This window comes from Cupressus sempervirens, chromosome 9, assembly GCF_028749045.1.
Source record: "Cupressus sempervirens isolate cs-2001-9-10 chromosome 9, ASM2874904v1, whole genome shotgun sequence".
NCBI classification, from domain to species: domain Eukaryota; kingdom Viridiplantae; phylum Streptophyta; class Pinopsida; order Cupressales; family Cupressaceae; genus Cupressus; species Cupressus sempervirens.
Genome location: NC_143126.1, coordinates 675121024 through 675142484, shown reverse-complemented (window position 1 = coordinate 675142484; position 21461 = coordinate 675121024). Strand labels below are relative to the sequence as shown.

The following is a 21461-nucleotide window of genomic DNA, read 5'->3' as shown; positions in this document are numbered from 1 at the left end:
CATTTGCAGACTGGTAGACATTATCTGCACCTACAGTTGGAGTGGGACTCCTTTAGCGCGTAGAGTTCAACAACAATTGGTTGGTGGAATTTGTGAAGTTTATTACGGTGAATTGGACATTGAATCAATTAGTTAATCATGTTTACTTCAAGTACCCAGAAGCAGTGGGACAAGAATATGGAGAAGCTTAAACAAAGTTTGAAAAGGTTAGATGAAAATCAGAAAAGGATGAATGAATTGATTTTAGACCCTGCAAAACTAGACAAAGTGGCACGATGTATGGTTTCCATTGTTAAGAGGACTACATCATAGAACAAAGAGAAAGAGGAACAAGAGGTATCTATAGTATCTAGAAGCCTCTATGATTAATTTCCAACAGTTAGTGACCATGATACAGTTGACCTTAGAGAGAGAAAAATTCAGACCTTAGAAAACGAATCAGAAAATTCATTTGATGACAATGAATCCTAAGATCATGATGTGGATGGACACACAGTCACCTTGGAAGTGGAAGTACGTGAAGATATTGTTATATCAACAGCTTCTACCTTGCCAATTGAGCCATCCTATGAGGTGCATAGCAACAGAACCCTAGCTATTGAGGTGTGCCTAGATGATAGCATACACGATGCTTCTTATCATATGTTGAGTGACATTGATTCAGCCTCATATCAGAGTGCGAATAATCGTCATTTAACTAGCAAATTGAAGGTTAATGACAGGATGGTTTACACAACCGTTAAGCATTTTGATGTTGCTCGTCAAATGTTGGCCACCTATGGTTGGAGTACTCCTTTGACAGTTGAGTGGTGATATTGTTTTTTCCTCTGCAGAGATACATGCACTCCAAGAACCAATTGGAATGATGAAACAAAATTACCTACAACTATTTGCAGATAGAGATTTCCTTCTCGAGTGGGATTGCATTTGTTATGTTGCATTGCAGGGAAACAAGAAGGTTGATAAGCTCACTCATGAGCTTGAGGTGACTATGGACTCGTTGTAGAGTACCTAGTTGGCCCTTCAAGAGTCACAATTACAGATTGAGAAGCTTAGAGAGGAGTTGAGTTTGGCACAATTTTCACCAACTACAGATATAGTACAGTTACGTATATAGGCAGTTGATAAGGATCTTATATCCACAGGTTGTAGTGGGGATGTGGTTACATCTATCACAGATATAGGTACAAAGGTTTCAGTTGGGATGAGTAGCTTGGTGGAGAACAGTAGAGAACCACTAGTTGTATCAAGTTCTCTTGAGGTTAGTGCCGTGATAGTTGATACAGGACAATTTACCAGTAGCTCTTGTTTCACAATGGTGGATTCTCCTGAGAGTTGTGTGGTAGTACATGACATACTCCGTCATCCACACAAGGCATTCACAAAGTGTCATCTGGTTTGGAGTATAGCTCTCATATTGATTTGTTTCCATCTCCTAGAAACAAATCTTTCACTTCAATCCATGCAGCTGATTTTGGATGCCGACTTGTTGTTTTTCAGAGTCAGAGGGATCAGTTGATTGATTCAAGTGTTTTTAGTGATGAGCCATTGACAGAGGTTGGAGCATTTTACCTCGAATACATAGTGAAGGGTGCTCATCATTTTTCTTTTGATCCGCGCACGAAGGACTTGATGATGCATCGGTGTGGATTGGTTCCAAAATTATACCATCCTTTGTGGGATGGGTATTCACCATCTTCGGAAGATGGGATTAGCGGCTGCAAGTGTCTGACTCAGCTGTTTGTGGGGGATTATTTGCAGGGAAAGCTGTTAGTTATACATCATGCTTATATGTATCCAACATGGTTTGCTACTTCTATGTCACACAGTTTTCTTATGGGTGCATGGTTACATGACGACTATGGTGTCAGTTGACATGATGGTTTGGTTAGTTATCACATCCATGGGAGTTTAACTGGAGCTGTAGAGAGATGTTGTGTTATAGACGCTCCTAGATATTTTTATCTCTATATGGCAAATGGATGTGGGGTTCGGTTGTTTTGGGATTCAGGTTGCGACAGGTTTGGCATGATGTATTGGGTAATCGGGGATCCAGGTGTTAATAGTATCTTACATCTGGTGGATTATGCTGTGTTGTTCGACAGTCATAGGATTATGATTTGCGTGTTTCAGCCTTCTGACACATCAAAGTTCCAGAGATTAGGATTACTCTATTTACACCAAGGTGATATAGTGGTGTAGTCAGATTGGCCGGATCTGTCATTGTCATCAGTACAGCTATTGCAGGAGTGGTATAGTGGTACAAATATTATAGGAGTTGGTCAGTAGTATCTCAGACAATGCACGAGTTCTCACTTGGGATCTAGGGGGAGCGTATCTATGTATTGCCTTTTATTGGGGAGCTAGGAGGAGAGTTTGGTTGTTATCATCTTGGGATGGATATTGGTATATTTCCAAGCTCCCATCATCACTTGACAGTAGAGACTCACAAGGTTGCTCATGGAGTGAGGCACTCATTCTGACTGAGGGTATTGGTACACAAGGCAACAACACATGGTAGTTGGTGTCCCTTAATGGTGAGCCTTGGGATCCTGGCATTCAGTTATTTGGCACATTGATTCCTATTGTACTATTTCACCATTTCGGATTTGGGATGATGTATGCCGGGTTATGTCGGCTGAGGTGTAGAATCTCATTCTCAAGGCGAGTATGGGATCCTGGCATTTGGTTTTTGTAGGCATGAGCAGATTGCTTGAGGGCAAACAATCTTTGAGAAGGAAGGCTTTGTAATGTCCCCTTTTTCTAGGGCATTATAATTTTGTGTTGCTGGCTCACTTCGCCTAGGTTTTGGGGGCGAAAAGGTTCTTTACGAGGTTCAGTTTCATGTTTGGCCTAGACATTTCCAGTTTCAGACCCATCAGAGCAGTTTTGGCAGGTTGTCCGGATGCTTACTATTTTTAGTAAGTAAACAGAGCACAGTATTTTCGGTACCTCAATGTTGGTTTGGAAGCATCTTGCCGAGAGCTTTCCAACGAGCTATTGCACATGATTATCTGAGTTCATTTGGTCAACTATTTTAATGCTTAATGATTATATGGTTTGCTGACTAAGTGACTATCAAAGTTCATTTAACTTGTCACTTTATTTAAAGAGGTACTATGTTCACTTAAGTGACTAAAGGACAAAAAGATGTTTTATCCCACATTGCTTAAAAGAGCATGCATTACATTGGGAAAAGTGATAAAGGTATAACAGGCTCCACATGGGAGGTTATAACGATTATAATATTTAAAACAAATATTAATTTGGGAGTTGGAAACAGTTATTGGTTATCTCTTCGAGGACGCAAACCCTTGAAGAAGCTTTTGGAGGTTGGATGCAAACCTAGCTTTCTTACAGTTTTATGTACATTTGCCAATCTAACTGTTTTTACTATTTATAAGATTGAATTATTTGGATAGTTGCATGTTATTGTATTGCTGTTGTATAATACAGTAACGCATTGATGGTTATCTGAGTTAATTCCTGGTTTATATATGTACTTTCTAAATATTGACGGAATAAGCAAGCTTTTATGAGTTTTCTTATATGTAAATCTGCTGGTTACAAATCGATTAAAATTTTGGAATTCATATTGAATATTGGTTTTCTCTTCGAATTTAATTCTGCACCTTTATATCATGGGTTTTTGGTAAAATATCCAGAAGGGGATATTTCACTTGCTCCTATCGCACGACCACTTGCTGGTACGATCCATCTACAATTTCTAGCTACCTTGTATGAACACCACACTGCAGTACACTATTCCGCTCACCCACACCATATGATCAGTATAACACCATACTCCATTTGTGTCTGAGCAACTTGCTGTATGGAGAAATAACACTGTACTTAGGCAAAACCCACCATACTCTGATTGGAAATACTGTACTGTCATCCTACACTTCAATAACTCATCACACAACAATCTTTGCTACCACACAGTGATTCTTTCCTCTACCATACAACCTTGTCATTGCACATGGCTTCTAGGAATTTGTCAGGAACATTTTAATTGTATTGATTTTAATAAAATACTTTAAATAATTAATGGTCTCAAAATTTAAATAATATTATTTGGACATTTAATTATTTAATAATACTGTTGTTGGTAAAATTGTATATTAGCCAATAGGGGCCTTCTGGAAGGTTCTTGTTATGTAGCCGACGGACCCCTTCGAGAAGGTTCTTCAGAAAGTATATATAAACCCTTCGGGATCATGGTAATCATCATGATAAGCATAATGTAATGTCTTTGTGTTATGCGAATAATAAACGGAGTTCTGCTATTCTTGTCTATTGTCTATGTGCATAAATCCATTTAGCCATACGGTAAACATTTGGCATCGTTGCTCGATGGACCTGGAACGAAGGCATAGGAATGAAGACTAATGCCGAATCAGTTGAACAAAAATAAGAACAAGCTGAAGGAAAAAGATGAAATATGCATAGCACAAGGGAATTTAATATTGGCACAATAGGTCGAACGCAGACGAAGGTTTCAGCAGATTGCCGATGGACACCAAAGCACTGAGGAATTGTTGGAAGAGACTCGATAACGGTTGGATTTGGTGGAAGAAGCAATGGAGGAATTTCTTAAGCTGCATACGCCGAGGGAAGAGAATCTAGACAGAAAGGGATTAACTCGCACGACTTAGAGTGCCGAGGGAGCAAGAGCTTGGAGTGAACTCTTCGTCCGAGATACACTTCCAGAACGGACAACTTCGCTTGACGAAAACCCTTCTTCACCAAATAGCACGACTATTAGAAATAAAAAAACTGTTGCAAACAACGTGGGCGTGCAGAGCAGCATGGGTGTGCAAAACAGCGCGGGAGTTCAAAACAATGCGGGTACGCAACAAGTACCTCCGACTTGAATAGTAATGGTTGGTATGAAAGAAAAGTTGCCGAAGTTTGATGGGGATGGAATAGTCGATCCAATTCGACATTGTAAAACATGCAAAACAATTTGGGGGGCGAATGGCATAACAGATACAAATGAATGGGTCCGACAATTTTCGGCAACCCTAAGGGGGGTAGCAATTGATTGGTTCATAGATACGGATCCCCAAAAACTAAACAATTGGGATAACATTAAAAAGGAGTTTACCGTTGAATTTCAACTGTTGCGCGACGACAATGAGATCGTAGCAGAGATATACAACACGAAGCAAGGGAAAAATGAAACAGTTCGAGTATATGTCAAAAAATTAAAAGACTTAATAAACAAGATCGAAAGTAAGCCGACGGATGGGTTGCAAATGAGATGGTTCATTGAAGGCCTATGCCGGAAGCTACAGAAGATGAGGATCGTGTCGCCATTCTCATACACTGAAGCATACAATCGGGCAATGAACTTAAAAAGTGAGTAGAAAACAAAAAAGAAGAATAGCTCATCCGAGGTAGATGACGAAGTGTCTTTGGAAGAAGAGAGTAGCAATGATGAAAAAGGCAGCAAGAAGGTCTTTGCCCTCCAGAAGGATATGATGCGAACAATGAAAGAATTTAAGAACATGCAGAAAGAGATGAAGGGAAACAACCTATGGTGCACATAATGTAAGGTAGAAGGTCACACGAAGGGATTTTGTCCAAAGAACTAGTTCTGCGAGATTTGCCAAATCATGGGACATTCCACAAAGGAATGCCCCTTCAATATGAAAACAAGAGGACCTCAACTAGTGCTCCTGACCCAGGAGGTTTCCGCGTTAGTAGGGAGCGGAAACACCAGTAATGAGGGTGCCACGTCGAGAGGGTACAAAAATAATAGAGGGCAAAACAACAATGCCAACAATAATAATGGAAGCCGCAACCAAATTCAGTACGATGCAAACAGGCGATGGTACAATGCTGAGCATGCAATTTGTGGGGCCACTTTGCCTGAGACTGTATAACGACAAACACACCAAAGTTGTTATGCAGATGGTGCGGTCCTGGAGATCATGAAGATGCCAAGTGGCTGAAGTCAGGAGTAAATTTGATCACCATCGGGAAGGACGAAGAGTAGGTTCTGGCAATCACACGGAAGCAAGCAAAAAATTACCCCGATTCAATAGAGGAAAAGAAGAGATTAGAGGAAACAAGGGTGAAAATTGAGAAGGTGACACAGGCGGAGAAAGCACATTTGAAGGACACTATTGGTACCTCAGCAAGGAACTGCGCGGAACAGAACATTGTACATTAGATATTACAAACTGAAGTACCAGTCAAAATACATGATCTGTTGCTTACGATGCCTCAACTCCGATCGGCACTCACAAACATCGCTCCCGTTGCTAAATTATCCAGAGAACAAGGAGGGGAGAAGGAAAGTGGAGCACGTGCGGAGGACCCGATGCTACTAGCCCTCACATTCGGATGGCATCTAGCTGTCGTCAAAATGGGAATTCTAGGAACTGTTCTGATAGACACAATTGTGGACAGAAGTTCAGGGGTAAACGTCCTACAAGAAGATACCTGGAAGAAGTTGGGACAGCAAGCTTTGTGGCCACCTACATTCGAGTTGCTCATGGCAAACCAACATGGAATCAAATTGTTGGGAATCTCGATGGCACAACCAGTGACTATTGGAACTTAGCCGTTCCGACTCTATTTTGTAGTCATCCCACTGAAGAGGAGAGGATATGACACCATTTTGGGCTGGGGATGACTTGTGCAAGCAAGGGTTAAGCACGACTGGAAGAAGAATACACTATCAATGGAAAGTAGGGGACGACGACTCACTATTGATTTACACATGCAAATGGTGGGCGAGGAAGCCGTATCATTTGATTTCGAAGAAGAGTATGAAGGAAAGTAGTGATTGGAACCCAATGAGGAAGGGGTCCTATGGGTGGAAGGTGGATTGATAGACGATGATTTGGATTCGGTGAACGGCCTTTTCCATTCGCAGATGGAGGATTACGAGCTCTTTTCGAGTTGTAATATGTTAAGGGTCGAGGAAGGTGAGAAAGAAGAGGGAAATGAATGTTCGAAGGAATACATAGAAGCGGAAGAAGGGAAGGTGGTTATGACAAAAGCTAAAGGGAAGAGCATATAGTACAAACCCAGAAGAAGGAAAGATTCCACCGTACGGTACACAATAAACGGACCGTGCAAAAAGAAAATGTTACGTCGAACCACAAATTTATTAGAAAGGTGCGGGCAGTAAGGAAAACACATCATATGTTCTGCAGAGAAAACAAAGAGGAAGGGTTTAATAAAAGCTTCAGTAGTATGGAGTGAAGGTTCTAAAATCAAGAATACAATTATTAACGGCAAGGAGTGGCAGCCGACGAAATTCATGGTATTGAGTGTCAAGAACAAATTGGGCGATATGGAAAACTTGAGGGAAAGATCATGTAACTTAAGTAAACTTCAATGATTGCAGGCACAAAGGGTCACAGAGGTTACACAGAATAGGTGCAAAGCATGGCAGGATAGACACCTAAAACTGAACAAGTTCCAACCGGGGCAACTGGTGTTGAGGTATGACAGACGAAACAGAATCAAACCGGGCAAGTTCAGAGTCAAATGCGTCGGACCGTACCAAATACGGGAAGTGGGCGATAGCGGAGCAATAAAGCTATGGATATTGGATGGGTAGGAAATTCTGGAAACGGTGAACGGTTCTAGGTTGAAAATATATCATGCGCAACTTATTCTGTCGATGAATATTGAGGAGCAGTAAAACTTAGTTTTAAAAAAATAATTTAAAAAAAAGAGAAAAAAATGAAAATAAAGAGAAAAAAATGAAGAAAAGAAGAGAAAAATGAAAAAAAATAAAAAAAATAGAGAGAGAGTCACCTTACAGTCACCAGTTTGCACCTGAGAGGCCCTGTACGGAAATTTCAGTAGCCGTACGATCTTTGTATAAGACCCCCATACTCGTACGGATTTTGAAGGTGTACGGATTCTGAAGGTTAAATTTCATGTTTGGGCACTGTACGGTAACTATAGTGGACTTGATATGCACCATACGAAAGTCTTGGAGCTGTACGGTCTTTGTATAAGATGCTCCTGCATCGTACGACATTTGAGAAGTCTTGCAGCCGTATGGAAAAACACAACAGAGGTTGTCCTTGCTCATTGTACAAACTTTTCAATAGAGTTTAAAATATTAACTTAACATTGTACAAGTTCCTTTTGATACCTTCGTACGACGATTTTATGAATGGATAGTTGATGCTTTCGTGTAGCAATCTTATGAAAGGACCATTGTACGACTTCTTCTAGTGGTCTTATATCAGTATGGACCCTGTAGTCAAGCAACAACAAAAAAAATATCTCTAGATATCCACCGTATGGAAGTGCGACTCCTCTTGGCAGACATAGTACGACGATATCACCTGGCAGAGTAACCAGAGATTGCCGTACGACAATTACAATTTATCTACTGGGCACCGTATGTACAAAGAAGACAAAGGAAGGAATGATGGCAAGGAGCAAGAAGGGAAGCCGCACGTCGGAGAAGTGGGAACATCTTCAATGCAGGAAGGGAGCCATTCCATACGGTAGGAATTGGAGAAGGAGAAGAAGATTGTAGTACACTAGTAGACGCAGAAGAAAGGTGACAGGAGGTTTTCTAAAAAGATAAAAAAAGACGACAGATTGAAACAGTTCAAAATGAGTAACGCATGATGCCAAAGGGAAGGGAAAGATAGCAACAGGTAAAGAGTGCGTAATCGGAAGAAAATGACAAAAATGGTGTGTTCTATGGAGTTTTGTGTGGTTTTGAGAGTGCCCCTCAACCTTGCTGACCCCCAGTGGTGCGGTTATCAGTTGTGGGAAGTGTGACTAGTTGATGAGACCTGGAGCTGCTACAGGCATAGTGCACCAGAGGTGGAAAGATCAACGGAGCAAGCCTTTCGAGAGGGGTGATACGCTTTGAGGCACTTGGAGTTGTTGGACATGAAGCTGTTTTGATGGATGCATAGAGAGCTCGGGAGGAGCTGATCATCCAGTTGAAGGCAGTTCAGCAACACTTGGCTCAGGGTACCCAGGAGTTGGAAACAAAGAAAGCGACACAGGTGGCTATCAAGGTCAGCTAAGGAAACAATACGTATTTTGGAGACTAGTTTGATGCAGGCACGGAATGAATGTGAAAGTGGTGTGACAGAAACAGATCTATCTTGTTGTAGTTAGTCAGTTAATGTATTCCATTTTGTTAATCTGTCTCGGATATTTTGTAATTGTCATCCAGAGACGACTTTTTCTTTTGGGGGAGACGATGTCGTCGGTAAAATTGTATATCAGCCGACGGGGGCCTTTGGGAAGGTTCTTGTTATGTGGCTGATGGACCCCTTTGGGAAGGTTCTTTGGAAAGTATATATACACCCTTCGGGATCATGGTAATCATCATGATAATCATAATGTAATGTCTTTGGCGTATGCAAATAATAAAAGGAGTTCTGCTGTTCTTGTCTATTGTCTGTGTGCATTAATCTATTTACCCATACGGTAAACAAATATGGCCCATTTTTATTATCCGTAGGTGTTTGCCATGTCGACATACTTTGTAAACTCTTGGGAGTTTTGTCCAAAGGGGTATTTATGTACGACATGTAGGAAGTTGTTAGTATGCGATTTGGATTTTTTTCTTTGTTCTGTAATTTCCTGTTGGAGTTCTCTGTTGTTCGCCATTTTGGAAGTGTGATCTTCCCTACTTGGTTATTCCAGTTTAGGTGGGATTCAACCCTCACCCTATTTCGTTATCGTATTATTTGGCTCGGATCTAGCAAATCAGAGCACCATCTGTATATGAAAATATAATTACTATTCGGTAACAAGTTGCCTATATTTTGGTCTCTGTTTTTTGCAAGTTATTTGTGTTTGATATATATATCATTTGTATTTATATTGGCATTGTCGAATCCACTGCATTCCATCTGCCTTCCGTCATACAACATTTTCGTACAACACAACTGTTCTATAGATTCCCCTAACCCTGTCTCAATTGTATGACATAGTACCATGCGCACTTCCTTCTGTCTCTTCTCACACCATATGTTATCATACACCACCATCTTGTCATACGCCCACTCCCTTCCTGCCCGTACACCTATTCATCCTTCCAGCTGTACATTCTAGACACCATACGAGCTCTTGCTTGCACTGTACAGACACTTGCCTCCAACTTCCCCATTCCATTGTATGATGATATGACATTCTACCAACCGTACACCATCCACTCGTATAGCTTGTGCGGATATCGTGAGTCCACCATACACTTCAGTTTTGCAACAATACGACAAAGGAATATCTTTGTACCACAACCTCCTCCCTCCATTTGGTATGCCTGTTGACTGATAGACATTCGGGTGGGCTTGGGGAACACATTTATGTGGACGGAATTGAGGTATCAACAATTTCATCTGCCATTGTCAAGAAAGGAACATTACATAAGATTGCAAGTGTTCGACCTCTATTGGAAATGTTTTTAGATTGCATCTTCATTGGGTTCTTGAATGAGTATTGGCTATATGAAAATCATTCCCGCATCCATAGAAGATAGCACCCTTTATGCCCAGTTGACAAGGCAAAGGAAGGACTGGTTAGAGGCTCATCCCATCATCAGCATTTTTTTGCATTGTCAGATTCAGGTTAGAATTCACGAACCCGTTCTATTTACAATTTGTTTGGTTGGAAGAAGTTGGAGTAGTTGATATCTATTGAATGAATACCGTGAGTCCCTTTGTGATAACTAACATATCACATCATTATAGGGGAGTGAAATTCTGAAAACAGAGGGAACCTTGGGGTTGTCTCAATTGATCACATAATCCATATATATTGTTTAGCATATGAGCATCCTTATTCAAGAGAGAGTTGGAGATGTGTTGTTTCGTATTGGAATACTAAGTAGTCGATTCTACACGTCGTAGTGGCATAAAACTCATATCAACAAAGGGGAAACCGTCAATTGTAGATCAGTATTCGTGGATACACTTTCTATTACACCATATGTTTACTGGAGGTTACTCACTAAGGCATTGTATAATATTCCTATGAAGCTTGGCATGGAAGCGAACTCATTGTTGGGCTTTAAGAAACTCTGGTTACACTTCATTTGCATGTATACCATATGTGAATCAGCAAGGGCAATAATATCTTTTCATTGGTTACTCTTCATAATCAATAACTTACAAATAATATGATCATATTATGAATGATAGTAGAGTAAGTGGGTTTTAATTTCTATGTGAGCAATGCTATATAGAAATCAATGTGGGATGAAGGCTATGCAGGTAGATTAAAAAAATTTAAGATTTTGAATATGAAAGTCCTTGGAGGTGAAGTATCTCCTTCAAGTAGCCATGAAAAGCAGTACAAGAAAAAACTTACGACGGGATGAACAGGAAGGTGGACAGATATAAGAGCCAACGTCACTTAGGAATTTACCAAGAATTCAAAATTCTACATACAAGGTGTTTGGGACTATATTTCTCTAAATATCTTGGAGCACAAGATAGTAGAAGCAGGAGCACAAAGTAGATGAAGCAGGTGATGAAAGTGAAATGCTAGTGCATTGGGAGAAAATAAAGTGAGATGCTAGTACATTGGGAGAAAATAATAGATGACACATACAGTTCCCTCATGAAAATCCAACTATGGTACTTTATTTTTATCCTTAATCAAACACAGTAGAGTGTGAGTGGATATTTGAGGTAAGGTATGAGCATAAGCAGTACAAAGCAGGCTTAGTTGCTGAGTAAAACACTGTAGTGGGAGCTGTAGAATACCATGGCACTTATTTAATGGTGGTTTATAATGAATGAACTTAAAACAAATGTTGTTAGTAGCTGCAGAAGCTTCAGAGCTTCATGGGCATCATCTGCAATATAAAACAACACACAGAAATAATTTTCTAGAAGAAGCTATTTATATGGAGCAGCTTGATGTCTTTGTGCAACTAGTTAAGGAACAATTGATATGTAAGCTGTGGGACACCTTGCATGCATTGTAGTAATTCTCTATAAAACTATATGATGTGGTTGTTGGAAATTTGTTCAGGGCTCCCCTCTAGTTTCGTAACAAGGGCTTAACCGCCCCCTATGTCCTATAAGTTGACTGGTTGTATCGAGCATTGACAGATTGGTCTTTTGCTGGAATGGCAACCCCACTCTAACAGGTGGTATCTGACCTTCGCAACAGGTTCGAGTCCTTAGATCCTCAGGTAACACGGGGGGAGATTATAGGAAATTTGTTCAGCGCTCCCCTTGGGATTCGTAACAAGGGCTTAACTGCCTCCTCTGTGCTACAAGTTGAGTGGTTGTATCGAGCATTAACAGATTGGTCTTTCGGTGCAGTGGGAACCCCACTCGAATAATGGTCATTACATAGATGGGTTTACAAGTGCAGCTTGACAAGGCGCAAAAGTATTGTGGTTAGGAAATTTATAGCAGTATATAAGATCACTTACAAGTCATAGTATTGAAATGTGCTAGTCAAATCTATATTGCAATGATTGAGATGCTGAAATTCCATAGAAGAATATTTAGATGAAATATTGTGGTTGCAGATTACTGGCAACTGTACTAACAAAAAATATTTCTGATTTTTGTTGAGATAGTTTTAGATTGTGATGTGGGAGCATCTGGCCCAACACACAATTTTGTGTCACCCAAAAGCTGCAGTTAAAAATTTTATTTGTATTTTTGTGTCTGTAGCATGGATTTTGATGGCGTGTTTTTATGTATCATCTTTATTTTACCAATGAACTGAACTGAGAGTTAGTAGAGAAAGGTGCTCTGAGCTGAGAACACTTAATAATGTCTCGTTGAAATAGGGCTCACAGAAACATGAGCTGGGCATATTTCTTTTCACCTTCCTCTGATTCATTGAACATTTGATTTTGGAGGAATTGGGAAGAACAAATCTGTGCCAAGGATTGGGCTCGATACTTATCTTAGGAACCCACCAAGCACAATGGCATATCTTCTGTGGCGTTTTGTTTTTCATGCTCTTTGCTGGGAAAATCCATTACAGTGAACTAGATATGGAGACAAAATGAAAACTGTTTCTTTCCCTTGGCACTGTATAATCATTTCTGGGCATTTCCAAAAGGGGCTAGCACACCTTTCCTTTTTTTTAGGCGCTGCAGAAGTTGGGAGTTACCATGTGTCCATTCCCAATTAGTAAGAGGTCATGTCTAAATCTGGCAGATTGATTACATTATCTATTAGCTGGACCAAGTGGTAGGATGAACTGGAATCTTTATAACTTCTATTTTGTTTCTGATAACATCTATATACAGTATAATAAGTGAAATAATACTGGGAGAAAGTGAGGGTAACCAAATGGACACTTTTTCCTCCAGTGTCACTGAGCAGTGCATGGCATTACAAGATTTTGTTTTCTTATATTATGTGATATACTATGAGAGCAAGATGCAGGATGTTATTATGCCTGCCTTTCTAGAATAATTTGAATATTTGTTTAAAGTTTTAAATTTTGTGACTCCCTGTCCTCTGTAAGTCATGCATTCTACACAAGTTTGGTTAACATAAATTAAATTTGTCATGGATCCTATAAATGTAAAGATCCCATCTGTATCTTAGACTAACATGTGGTTTAAGATGTGCGTTGAAATTAGCATGCTCAAAAATTGTCTGAGATAGGAAGAAACTGACAAAATAAACTAGGCTATCAAAAATGTTTTCGTTAAATTTTCAATGTATTAGTCATCATTATTTCTCCTGAGAAGCACATTTTATGATTTTTGGCTGGTTAACCTCTCTGATGGATATACCTTCTATTTTGTTGATAGCAATTTTGTTTATGCAATGATTGGCATGATATGATTTGGCCAAGAATAATGTAATTTTTTCTGTTATTAAGGCCCTGACTTGAATTGTTCTTCGCAGGTGCACTACTTTGATTGCTTTCCTAAGATGAGTCTTTAAAAAACAAATTGTATGTTATTAATAAATGGCTTTGGACAGGAGATATGCATGAATCAAATGTACTAGAGGAATTGAGGGAACAAGATAATGTTTTGAGGCAATGCATTCAGCAGCTATCTACCAGTGAAATGACAAGGGCAGCTCTTGTCTCTCAGCTAAGAGAGGCTCTTGAGGAAGAGGTAAAATATTTGTATTATACTATATCGAAGTTAGGTCTTATGTTTGTTAGATAAACACAGGGGCAAGGTAGCTATACATATAGAAATTTAATTAAAACAACATATTGCAGGAGTCTAAGTTGGAGCAAGTTCATTCTCAATTACAGGTATATTTCTTACAAGCTATTAAATACTGTCATCGTGCAAAATGTTCACTTTGTGTGTGAGTGTAAGTAGATTGTTTTTGCTAGAATACATTAGTTGGGTGCAGTCATGAAATAGCAAGAAAATTCTATTGAAGCTCAAGTTTAATTTTCTCAATCAGCTGCTTAGTTCTTAGTTTGGATTTTGACTTAATTTTAATTGGAAGATGCTACGGAAGCAGCTGTGTTATAGTTTATATATAGGGAATCCCTGCAATTAAAATTATTTACTCTTTAGAGCATAGCTCTACTACTTGCCAAAAACTCGACAAGTAGTTAAAATTCATAACTTCCCACAGCGAGTATTAACGAATTTGTCTCACAAAAAATACTCACCAAGTTTTCATTTAAAACTCAGCTGCCTGTACATAAATGTCACAAATGGCAAAAGTCACCTTCATTTCATTGTTTCTTCACTTGTATTTTGGTGAGAGGGGGGCAAATACTCTTTCAAACACTTGCAATCGATTTCCATTGATTTAAATAAGACTTGGGGTAGGTTTTCTGATTTTTCTTTTATGTTTTCTAAAAACATTTTATTTATTTATTGCTATCTCTATTTTTTTCGAAAATCAAACCCTAATAGCTTTTATTTATATTTTTTGAACTTCAAACAGAGTAACGAGACTTGTTGCGAGTTGGGTGAGTCTCCCGAGTTGGCAAGTCAAGCTAGGCTTGCTGGGTCAAAATGACCTAACTCAGGCTCAATAGGTCAGGTTAGGTGACTCACCTGACTCGCTTGACTTGCGAGTCAAGGTGTGACTCGTGGGTCACGACTGTTGTGACCTGGTTGCGACAGGCAAGTTCCGGCTAAGACAAACAATTAAAAAATGTTTTTTTAAAAAATATTTTTTTAAAAGTGATGGATTTCATGGATTTGATATACATTTTGATGGGTTTCATGGATTTTATATATCTATGTTTTCTATTTCCTTCAGCTACTATCTATTATTTTGCAATTTATGTTTGTGCTTATTTAATCGATGCACGTTTAAGTAATTGATCAAATTACCTTCTATTTCATGATGTTATTGTGTCTTTAAGATTTCTTCAATAATGGGTGCATGGAATGTTCTTTAAATCCTAAAAATTCTCAAAATGTCAAGGGTTTTGTCAGTTTGTCGAGTCATTGCCAAGTTATTGGCGAGTCCCAACTAGGTCACGAGTCGAGTTACCCTTGCCGAGTTCGAGCTGGGTCCGAGTCTCGTTACTTTGACTTCAAATGATGTCTAAAATTATTTTAACAATTTAGATAGTTTGCTAAATTGTTTAACAGAAAGATTAATTCTGTCTTTTCATTTTGTATGTGTTGATTAGCAATTAACCATTAATTCAATATGGCAATTAACCTATGAAGGGATGGACCTTGGGTCAATGATTTGCATAACATGGCAAAATGTATTTCGTGGAGGGATAAACCACCTCAAATAACATTTTGCAAGTATCAAGAAGCATGATGCTGTGAATGTGTTGGGACCACAAAGGAAATAAGAAGGGACAATAATGCCATACTTGTAGTTGGGGATGAGAAAATATTGCAGAATGAGAGGGCAAAACTAGACAAGAGAGCAGCCATAACTGAATTTCAAGGTGTTGTAGTTGACATTGAAGAAGAGGAAGCACAAGTATAGTGTTCTCTTGTCGTGGCCCATATATCCAAAAACTCACCGACTCAATCATCACTTTTGTTTTGTCTACTAGAGTGCTTGCTGAATCACAATCAGGGACACAAAAGGGATACAAGCCATAGGTAACTATTTTGCGCCTAGGAACACCTTTGGAGCACAACCATCATTAGAGGCCACTGGATGGAATAGGGAGGCATATGAGAAACCAAACATTGCATGTACCCTTTTTGGCACTTCAACAACATCCCATTGAATGTGGTAGACAATCCTTATTGGCTATATTTAGTCACTACAATCACAGTTTCAAGAAACGGGTATAAAGCCTCTTCTTGCAAGGATTTGGGTGGGAGTTTAGTAAATAGTCCACTTAATTTTATTTTTAATTATTTTTGTTATTAATTATATCAAAATCGCGTATTGACCTAATTTCACTTTGTTCTTGTAGGTTGTTCACAAATGCAGTTGATAGGGAAAGGGAAGTGGTGGAGGACCAAAGAAAAGAATGGATAAAATATAGCTGCACCATTATTTCCGATGGGTGGATAGATAGCTAAAACCACACCATTAGTAATTTTTTTGGTTGCTTGCAAAGACAATGTGGTGTTCTTGAAATCGGTTGATGCTTCCAATAAGGTAAAAAATATAGAAACATTGGTTTGAATATTGGAGCACATTGTCATGGAGGCAAGAGTACAAAATGTGGTTTAGATCATCATATATAATGCAACAAAATATGTGGCAACAGGTAGAATCCTTTGTGTAGGCACCCCACTCCTTTTAAGACACCTTGTGGAGCACGTCCCTGACCTTCTTTTGGAGAACATAGGAAAACTTGATTGTGCTAGTATAGTTGTGAAAGATGCAAGGAGGATCAAAAAATATATTTACAATCACCCTTGCATTCTACATTTGATAAGAGAGCACAGTTGATGGAGAGATTTGGTGAGATCCGGTGTCACAAAGTTTGTAATGATTATATTGACTTTGCAAAGCCTTCTTAGTGCATTGACTTCTTTGAAACAAATGTTTGTGAGTCAAGTATGGCTAGACTCACGTCATTCAAATAAGGTTGAAGGAGAGTGTGTCACATGAATAGTCTTTGACAACCACTTTGCACCAAAGGCAGTATAGATTGTGAAGGTAACCTCAAAACATGACTTCTAATTATTCTAGGTTTAGGTCTCATCAATTTCTAACTTTATTAATTAACGATTTCATAATTTTTCTTTTTCAATTGAAGGTGTCTGAGCCCTTGGTTAGAGTGTTGCGCTTGGTCGATGGGTATCAAACCTCGATGTGGTATATCTATAAGGCCGTGATTAGGGTCAATTGGTTTATTAAAGATTACTACAAGGGGGATATACTCAAATTTGATCCCATGTGGGAAATTATTGATTGATGGTGGAGAAATCAACTCCACCAACCCATTCATGCAGCAAGGTCCTTCCTCAACACCCATTTTAAAGTTTGGGAATTCTTATTTAGATCCTAATGGAGAGGTCATGGAGGGCCTCACTACATGCATTTAGAGGACGATACCTAAAGTTAAGGTGAGATTCCTTGTTGTGGCCAAAGTTGAAAACTGTGAGGAAGCAAGGGGTAAGTCATTCTCTTCAAAGTTGGCAAGGAGAGGAAGAATCACTCAAACCCCATGTATAACATTTTCCATTTGGATTTTGGGGTCTAAAGTTATTGAGAAATTATGTTCTCGCTTTTCTCTTTGCATTCTAAGTTTTCAATAATTTATTTGGTAGATACTTGGTTGCAAAGTTGGGTTGGAAATACCCAAATCTCAAAACATTACGGCTTAGAATCTTATGTCAGCCTCTTAGTTTATCCAATTGTGAGTTCAATTGGAGCTTGTTTGAGGCCATCCACATGAGGAGAGGAGCACGCTAGCTCAAAAATGCCTCAATGAACTTGTCATTGTGCAATATAATCTTTGTTTGTACATAAGCAAGGTACATGAAGCAGCAATTGGTCCAATTGATTTGGATGATATAAATTTTTACTGTGATTCAATGTCACAAGAGCCACGTCCATTGTTTACAGAGGATGACGCCAATGATTTGGAGATGCAGGATGGGGTGGATTTGTTTTCACACTGGATGGCATTGAAGAGGGCAAGGAGTCATTACTAGTGCTAGGAGAAGATAGAGACAGAACTACATCCAAGATGGAGGACGAGCCACAGCCCGAGTCATACATATATAGTGAGGAGGCTTAATTATGCCCGAGGTTGACTTCTAGGACTAGACCCTTTAGTTTGACCTCTGCCTTAGTTTTTATTAGGGTTGTGAAGACGAAGATGTAATTTTAATGATACATTTAATTTTAGTTTTACAAAAACTATTTGCTAGTTTGCTTCCAGCAATTAGCATTCCTTATGAGGATGCGCTTGTTTACTCACTTCGCCTTTAAAAAGACTCATCTTGTTTCTTTTGTGTTCTCATTTATTGACTCATTGGATGCACATCTTCTCATTGAATTTTGCACAAAAAAATGCATTTCTAATTAAATTTGAGTATTTTTTAAATTCCCGAGTTTTTTTTAGCGATCTAGCTAGGTTTTTCCTGAGTTTTTTTTGCAGGCCTTGGCGAGTTTCTGGTTTTGATGAGTAGTTCAACTATGATTTTAAAGGGAAATTTAAAAAGTTATTTTGAGCACAAACAACTGAGTACTATTTGGAAAACATGACCAAACATTTCGTGCTGATTCTTTTTTGTCATAATATATGTGGGATATTTTGGTTTTGTAGTTTATTGCTTTTTGATTTTTCTTAGCATGTCTTGTGTTTTGTATGAAAAACTGCAAAGTCTTGGTCTTTCTGCTACATGGTTGACCTTGATCCTGCTGCATATTTAACCTACATTGTTGTAGTTTGTGCTTTTTTCCATAGAGCATAGATGTGACCTTCCATGGAAGTATCTCTTTTAGCAAAATATGGGTTGATAAATCTCTGAGGCTTTTCTAGATGCCACACAACTCTTTTGGATGCAACTGATCTCTCTTGAGAAAATTGCTATCTCAAATGCAAGAATATGTTTCTTAATTAAATCTGAATTTACAATTAGCCAACTTCCCATATGCATGAATAGATGATTGATTCTTTGCAATGAAGGTGAAATGAAATATTCTTAAGGCACCTATCTATAACCTTGTTTTGAATCAACTCCTTTTTTGAGATTATGCATTAGAATATGATTAGAATGAACCTACTTTCCTTATGTATTGGATAGGTGTGTAAATTCTTTGAAATGAAGCTAAAATGAAATATTCTTAAGGCATCTACTTAGACTCGTTTTGAAACAACTCCATATTTGAGATTATTGCTGAATCAGAACACAGTTAAATTGAGTCTGCATCCTTTATAGTATTGGATAGATGAAGATAAATGTTATGTCCCTTCCGAAGTAGGAGATCAAAGCCTTATTTAACAATCAGATTGCAGCCTTTTTCTAGTCAAACATAGGCTATTTAGTTAATAAAACAGCCACAGTTCAGTTAAGTTCATTGATCAAATTTTAAATGGATAACATTAATAATAATTACCAAAACAAACAAATAAAGATCGATCAAGAATTCGTTTTCATTTGAGTTACATTGGGACAAGGATTAAATGAAAGAGTTGTGACTCTTTGGAAAGGCAGTGACATTGAAGGGATACAATTCCTGGGAAAATAATACGTGTGTTCTCTCCATTTGAAATTATAAATAGAGCAGGTCTATTCGGTGAGTAGGCATCCAATAAGAGAAAGAAGACATTTTGTCAAGCAACAACTACTAGTTTCGCAATTGGTAGAACTAGACAGTAGTCTCATATACTAATTTAATACGACGCATAATGCTTAGAATTATAAGCAATTAACATATTTTTACTGATGTTAATGGTTGTAGCTTTGATCAGATGATTCCAATTGATGAAATCAAATGTTTGAATGGCCCATAGGTCTTCAACATTTGATATCTATCCTTCACTATTGTTATCATAGTAATGTCCCCATTTTAGCAGGCTCCTGTAGCTAGGATTAATCAGTTCATCATTGCGACCCTCGTCGGATGATAGTTTGATTTGAGGGTCTCTGCAGCAGACTTGCTATTTGTAGTGAGTCATTTTTGGGCGATTGTTATTTTTAGCAGTGTAGTGGAGGCACAGGTTGTTGCCCATCATTAGTAATTATTGGATAAATGCGTGGAGTGATATAATAAGTTGTTTAATAAGTCATTTTAATAAATGACTTCATCATTTTTATGTTATAATTTGAATGTGTAAATGATAAGCCTCTTAAGTGAGAGTGTATTAGAAAAGTTGAAATGAATTTTGTGTTATAAGTGACTCCTTGGAGAAGATCAACTATCTCTTATTGCCTTATGTTTTTTATGCATTTTCTTTACTGGTGAGGGTTCGGAGATGCAGAATCGAGAGGACCGATTCCTCTTGGCTGAAGCACTTTGAACCATTGGAATACATGGTTAATTGTGCCCGACTTTGAGATTAAATTCCACAATCAAAGTGTGAAATCTTGATGTTGTTGTATACCAAGAATATTTTACATTTGCAGCCATTTGCTATTGGAAGTTTTTCCTGAATTGAGCGCTTGGAATTCTCAGCCTTCAAGACTGTGGTAACTGTAAATTTGAAGGTGGGTTTAGGCTACAATTTGGCACTGAAATTATCTGATATTTGCATTTACTGACAGCATTGTCAATTGGGCGTTTGAGACCCTAATTTCTCAATCCATGTCCTGGTATTCTAATGCTACTGAATCATGTTTGTCTGCTGCAACATCCACATCATTGGGTGTGAGTTTTCAGAGTTGCTGCAGCCCTCTCCTAGCAGCCACGATCTATGTTTTGGGCAGGTTTTGGCTCACAAGAAACCACACCATTCTCACTGTAAACTGTGCCTTGATTGGGATTGAATGTGGTAATTGTTGTGCATGATCTTCTATTGCTTCTCTGCTGCAAATTAGATAACTTCAGCAGTCACCTATAGGTTCTTACATTTGATTGTAATTTCTTTTAAAGTTGAAGCAATAAACAGCAACGTCATAATTGCAAGCTTGGTAACTGATTTTGTTAGAAACGAATCATTTGATTGTTCATTTCAGTATTTATCATCTATTTGAAAATTTAAAGAGAACATATTTTGCAGAAGCATTTTTTTTGCCATAACCAAAACCCATATCTTTCAGCATTGCTAGTGTGAGCCAACAAGGTTCTTACAGTGGTATCAGAGTGGTTTCCTGCCAGACTGAAGGGAATTGTAGTTCAACATTGCACATAGATTTTGACTTGGTATGTACTACACCCACAAAGTTTGTAATTCTCTTGGTGATGTAGAGCCTGAGATTAAGTTTGGTAGCATAGGTGACAGGGGTGCTGGTGGTTTTGGAAGATCAGGTGGTACAGGTTATAGAGATGTTGATGCTGGTTCTGATATTGAGAAAGAGGTAGGGAGACTTTTAGAGACCCTACTGAAGATCAACATGATTTTGCTGATGTATTGCAGCAACTATGTGACACATTGCAACACATTGCACTCGCTAGAGGTTGAAGTAGGGAGAGAGGTACTAGGAGTGATTCTATTAG

At 38.6% G+C, this 21461-nt stretch overlaps 1 protein-coding gene across 16 annotated transcripts in view; it reads left to right on the top strand.

Annotated features, from left to right (window-relative positions):
• The window catches only part of LOC149540536 (uncharacterized), a 205459-nt gene that overhangs the window by 109605 nt on the left and 74393 nt on the right, over positions 1-21461 (top strand). For 12 of the 16 annotated variants that reach the window (XM_089801624.1, XM_089801618.1, XM_089801623.1 and 9 more), the window contains 2 exons: positions 13920-14059; positions 14170-14205. In XM_089801624.1, coding sequence (XP_089657750.1) covers positions 13920-14059; positions 14170-14205 — 176 coding nt within the window. The remainder of the gene's footprint in view (positions 1-13919; positions 14060-14169; positions 14206-21461) is intronic. The other 4 variants (XM_089801627.1, XM_089801626.1, XM_089801628.1 and 1 more) reach the window with 1 other exon arrangement.